A 6,261-nucleotide genomic window follows, 5' to 3' on the forward strand; every position below is an offset into this window, starting at 1 on the left:
CCCCTCAGGGCAGTGAGAAGAGAAGCAGTAAAACAAACATGAAGAGACCTGCAGGGTGTCTTCACACACCACAAAACTCTCCAACCACGGGCCAACAGATACACTTCTCAACAGCACACGCACCTGTTACCACAGACTGTCCTGTTTTATATGGGAATACTCTGATAAAAAGATCAAAAGTATGCAGAAGAGTTTAACACCTATATACTAAACTTTTTTTTTATCTGTGTGTCGGCCTCTGAACATTGCAACCTACTGAATATAGGCCTTCCCTGGTGGTTTATCACTAACCAACATGAGCTATAAATGCTTTGGCTCCATCTGCAGGCAAAATGTAAGAAGATATGTGTCAAGCTACTGTCATACGGTACACTAACAGTACACTAAGCCTCTTATCATTAGCCAAGAGAGGAGAGGAAGTATTGGAACAGGAACATGTTAGAAAATAACTTTGAAAAGTCAGGATTTATCTAGGGCCTTGTTTTCTTATTAATTCTTGTGGAGTCAATCTGTTGTCTTCAGGAAAGCATTTTTTACTTCAAGAGCTGAACTTGTACTTCTGTGTATGCTAGAGTATCCTCCAGAACCTGGATGTAGGTCTGAGTCGTATTTGAGATTGTTATGAGGTGCTATGAATCTCTGTTTGGCAGTGATGTGTTTAGTGATAGACAGCAGATACTTCTGATAACATTCTGCAATGTAATGTCATTTTACCTAATGACAGGTGAATCTGGGTCTGGGCATTGAGAGAACGTGGTTTGTAATTCCATCTCCAGGTTAATTAAGGTGACATTTATATCCGCTGCTGGATTGGACCCATCCATTGTTGTTCCAGGTTAGACTAATCTGTAATCTTAGAAGACTGGCACCTACAGTGAGGGAAAAAAGTATTTGATCCCCTGCTGATTTTGTAGGTTTGCCCACTGACAAAGAAATGATCCGTCTATAACTTTAACGGTAGGTTTATTTGAACAGTGAGAGACAGAATAACAAAAAAATCCAGAAAAACTAATGTCAAAAATGTTATAAATTGATTTGCATTTTAATGAGGGAAATAAGTATTTGACCCCTTCTCAAATCAGAAAGATTTCTGGCTCCCAGGTGTCTTTTATACAGGTAACGAGCTGAGATTCGGAGCATGCTCTTAAAGGGAGTGCTCCTAATCTCAGTTTGTTACCTGTATAAAAGACACCTGTCCACAGAAGCAATCAATCAGATTCCAAACTCTCCACCATGGCCAAGACCAAAGAGCTCTCCAAGGATGTCAGGGACAAGATTGTAGACCTACACAAGGCTGGAATGGGCTACAAGACCATCGCCAAGCAGCTTGGTGAGAAGGTGATAACAGTTGGTGCGGTTATTCGCAATTGGAATAAACACAAAAGAACTGTCAATCTCCCTCGGCCTGGGGCTCCATGCAAGATCTCACCTAGTGGAGTTGCAATGATCATGAGAACGGTGAGGAATCAGCCCAGAACTGCACAGGACGATCTTGTCAATGATCTCAAGGCAGCTGGGACCATAGTCACCAAGAAAATAATTGGTAACACCACGCCGTGAAGGACTGAAATCCTGCAGAGCCCGCAAGGTCCCCCTGCTCAAGAAAGCACATATACATGCCCGTCTGAAGTTTGCCAATGAACATCTGAATTATTCAGAGGACAACTGGGTGACAGTGTTGTGGTCAGATGAGACCAAAATGGATCTCTTTGGCATCAACTCGCTGTGTTTAGAGGAGAAGGAATGCTGCCTATGACCCCAAGAATACCATCCCCACCATCAAACATGGAGGTGGAAACATTATGCTTTGGGGGTGTTTTTCTGCGAGGGGACAGGACAACTTTACCGCATCAAAGGGACGATGGACGGGGCCATGTACCGTCAAATCTTGGGTGAGAACCTCCTTCCCTCAGCCAGGGCATTGAAAATGGGTCGTGGATGGGTGTTCCAGCATGACAATGACCCAAAACACACGGCCAAGGCAACAAAGGAGTGGCTCAAGAAGAAGCACATTAAGGTCCTGGAGTGGCCTAGCCAGTCTCCAGACCTTAATCAAATAGAAAATCTGTGGAGGGAGCTGGAGGTTCGAGTTGCCAAACATCAGCCTCAACCTTAATGACTTGGAGAAGATCTGCAAAGAGGAGTGGGACAAAAATCCCTCCTGAGATGTGTGCAAACTTGGTGGCCAACAACAAGAAACGTCTGACCTCTGTGATTGGCAAAACCCTTCTTGGTACCAAGTCATGTTTTGCAGGTGGGTAAAATACTTATTTCCCTCATTAAAATGCAAATCAATTTATAAAATTTTTGACGTGTTTTTTCTGGATTTTTTTTGTTATTCTGTCTCTCACTGTTCAAATAAACCTACCATTAAAATTATAGACGGATCATTTCTTTGTCAGTGGGCAAACGTACAAAATCAGCAGGGGATCAAATACTTTTTCCCCTCACTGTACGTTATCCTCTTCCCAATCACATTTTTATAAGATGGCCACAAAGCATGATTTGTGTGTGAAAGTTACTGATTCTCTCATTATTGACCTAGTCAATAGATGCAGGCATTGGCCTCTCTTGTCAGGCACCGGGGGGGGGGGGGTTCAGTGTATAAAGGTACCAGATAGGGGTGTGTTGCCCAATTCTATGCCTGTCAGTCTAAGTTTATAGGTTTGACTGTGTTAGAGCCGCCAACCAGTTATCGCTCCAAATGGACAGTTCACTGCTCTGTGTGCTGCTAGCCACTGCTGTCCTACTCTGTAGCGCCGCCCCAGTGGTGAGTATGTTTGGGCGTCTGCCGGTCTTTCTCAGGGGTCACTGCACCATTCAGTGTGGGCTTGTCAGGGCATGTTGTCAGAATGTTGTCAGGGCATAACTGATACACAATAACTGATAAGGTTTGTTAGCTGTGTAAACGTACAATATTAGATCATAAAGTCATACCTAGAATATGAAACATTTGCGCAGTTGTTTGTGTTTGAAGTTGAGATATTAGATGCCAGTGTTGGGGAATACTGAACTACATAGTTAAAATTACTAGTTTAACTACATTTTGCAGTAGCAAAAAAAACATGACTTTCTTGCCATGTAGAGGTGTAGCCAAGTACTGGAACTAGAACTACACTACTTTTTTGGGCAAAAATAAAAAGGTGAAGTAGACAATTTCTTTCTTTATCGCCATCAGACCTGCATAACTGTCACTTAAAACACAGTTTGTGTGTTAAATTAGCCAAATTACACGTTCTGTTAACATCTGAGTCCAGAGTGATCTGTTTTTGCAATTTGTAGTGTATGATATTTCAAATTTAGATAATTTACCACAAAATAGTTTAGATGATATGAACTACTTTGTCACTAACTTTAGTGAAGTATATTTTTCTTAAGGGTAGCTTAACTTCCTTCAGTGTGAAGTAATTGGTAGCTTGGTAAACTATATTTTCAGAGTAGCTTCTAACACTGTCAGATGCTATCAGCATCTTAGAGTGTGTGTGCGTGCATTACAGGCAGTAGTGTTTACCATCAGTGTGTGATGGAATGCAACGCAGTCAATGACCTCACATCACCACTTGTTCTCTCTGGTCCACATCCGCACTTTGACCTTCTTGTCCTCCAACTACACTGGAAATAACAAATTAGCTGGAAAAAGTAGTCCTCATTCTTTCCTCCCCCATTTTACATGAGAGCACTGGACAAAGTTCCTAGGCTTACCTACCATTTTCTATCCTCAAAATCCAAAGCTCAGACATTACAAAATGGCAGTTTTGTAATGTCTAACTTTGTCAGATACATTCATAATTAGAAAGGCAAGCCCATATTCCAAGCCTTCTGTTTCATGACTGGTTTTATCTCGTGATAGAACCAAATAAACAATATTAAGGCGGAGTGTCGTGATTACAACTGGTTAAATGTTTCTAACCATTTCTATAGCTATTATTTCAACTCTATCAGCCTTCTAACCAATAGTGATGACAGAATGCTTTACTATAGGTTAGTCTGTCTACTATGTATTTCTGACCCTGTTGGCAGTTGTCCCTTATTTCGTAAGACTGCAGTAATTTTGCAGTGCCACTGCAGTTATTTTATTTAACGAGGCAAGTCAGTTCAGAACAAATTCTTATTTACAATGACGGCCTAGGAACAGTGGGTTAACTGCCTTGAAAGAATGTGTCATTCTGTCCCTGAACCTCGTCAGCTCAGGGATTAGATCTAGCAACCTTTCGGTTACTGACCCAACACTCTAACCACTAGGCTACCTGCTGCCCAGTAAACTGAAGTTATTCTGCAATTACTGCATCCAAAATCCCACCGTCAACTGCAGTTAGTGCACTTTCAAAACTGCATTTCTTTTTTGTAAGGGGTGTTGTGTATGGCTGGCGTAGGCACATGGGTGTGCTAATGCTGGGCACCAACTGATAGACAAAAAGTAACACTGAACTTAACTGTCTGGCCAGCCATGGGTGTTTATATTTGTGTGGTCAGTCTTCCCAATGTTCAGGATGTTGTTTCTAGTGTTTGTCTTTGTAAACTAGGTCCTGTGTTATGTGTATTGTTAGTTATGATTGTGTTGTGGTAAGTCTTGAATGACCTTGATACTGTGTACAGTTTGTGACAGTTGGTTTGTGGTCCACCCAGTTCATGGATTGTATTATTTATAATTATGATTGTGGTTTGGGGTCCAGGACAGGCATGGTGAGTCAGACCCTCACTGCCCGTTGATGGTTAAGATTTTGGATGCGGTGAAGGGTGTACCAGCGGGCGCCGTGGCACTGAGTGTCTCCCGACGAGTCAATGGAATGACCTGGGCACAGGTTGCTAGTGGGTACGTATGAGGATGCACCACTGTTTGGGCAATGTTGTTAACGGACTTATTTAAACTAAAATAATATGCATTCAGAAAGATTTGTTAACCAATTTCATAATGAAATGTTATGCTTCTAAGCTATAAAAGAGTTTAACCTGTGACACCCTCTCTCTCTTAGAGTGACAGACTTGACAGGGGAAGTCCATAATCTGATCTCAGATCAGGACTTCCAGTCGGGGGTGTACCGAGTTGAGTTTGACACTAAAGCCTACTGGAAGTCTCAGGGAACCACACCTTTCCACGAGACTGCTGAAGTGAGTACAATCACCAACCTTTAACCCTCTCACTGCTCTGAGACCTAGTACAAACTAAGGTTGTGTTGCATGATGTACTATAGTACACTCTTAGAAAAAAAGGTTCCAAAAAGGTTCTACGGCTGTCTCCAAAGGAAAACCCTTTTTGGTTCCATGTAGAACCTTGTGTACAACCTGAGTGTGTAGTAGGCCAGACAGTGGACATTTGTAACTCAGTAATGTGCCTAAAGACTAGATTACATCTAGAACTACACCAGTTGTTCCCCATAGATAAAATAATACTCACCATGGAAAGTAAGACAAACCATAAACATTTGGACCTAAAAGTCTGAGACAAAATAATTAGCTGGTTAAAGGGAAAAGAAAATAACAGAATGTGACAATTTCCCCCCTTCCATTATGAATTATGAAACGTCATGTGATTAAATTGCTTGCGATAGCACACTGGCTTTGACCTGTATCAATAGCTTTTTGTTTGCTACTCTACAATGTTTGTCCTCAATGGAAAGAATTTGTCCTAAGTGGAAAGAGTTCATAGACCTAGTTGGACAAAAGTAAATCGGTCTTCCTGGATGTCAGTCTGTGGGAGAGAATTCATGGAAGTAAAACAGCAGTACAAACTGATGTGCCGTGTGTACAGGTGGTGTTCGAGGCCCACGCGGAGGGACATCGCCACTACACTCTGGCCCTGTTGCTGAGTCCCTTCTCCTACACTACCACGGCTGTCGTGATGAAAGCACACGAGTGACACACACACAAAATACACACCTGACCAAGCTTAACAAATAAAAGTGCAGGTAAACGACTGACTGGGCCTTCTTTTGTTGAACATACAATGCCACACACATTCACCAACATACTCATATTCCAGACATTCATCGTTGTCCAACTACACATAGCGTGACAACTGTATGCACTGATCTGCTGAAGGACGAGGGTCTTGTATGAGTACCAGCCACCTGTCGGAAGAATTTACATTCATGGATTAGTTCAGATCCCTTCTACAGGCTACTGTGTAGGTTAACTAAGGTAATGAATAGTGGTGAAGGTTAATCAAAGGGTAGCACATACCTAAAGCCTAGTTACTGTATAATGCAACTTGTTAAGTACAGTTGAAGTCTACATACACTTAGGTTGGAGTCATTAAAACTC

General features: G+C 42.0%; 1 protein-coding gene across 1 annotated transcript; it reads left to right on the forward strand.

Annotated features, from left to right (window-relative positions):
• Positions 1-2,624: 2,624 nt before the first annotated feature.
• Positions 2,625-5,915, forward strand: LOC139409414 (transthyretin (prealbumin, amyloidosis type I)). The gene is made up of 4 exons (XM_071154545.1): positions 2,625-2,770; positions 4,674-4,813; positions 4,974-5,109; positions 5,750-5,915. Exons 1-4 carry the CDS (start codon positions 2,705-2,707, stop codon positions 5,855-5,857), a joined length of 450 nt encoding a protein of 149 aa, XP_071010646.1. The 5' UTR covers positions 2,625-2,704; the 3' UTR covers positions 5,858-5,915.
• Positions 5,916-6,261: the final 346 nt, after the last annotated feature.

The sequence above is a fragment of the Oncorhynchus clarkii genome, chromosome 5 (genome assembly GCF_045791955.1).
Source record: "Oncorhynchus clarkii lewisi isolate Uvic-CL-2024 chromosome 5, UVic_Ocla_1.0, whole genome shotgun sequence".
Taxonomy (NCBI): Eukaryota; Metazoa; Chordata; class Actinopteri; order Salmoniformes; family Salmonidae; genus Oncorhynchus; species Oncorhynchus clarkii.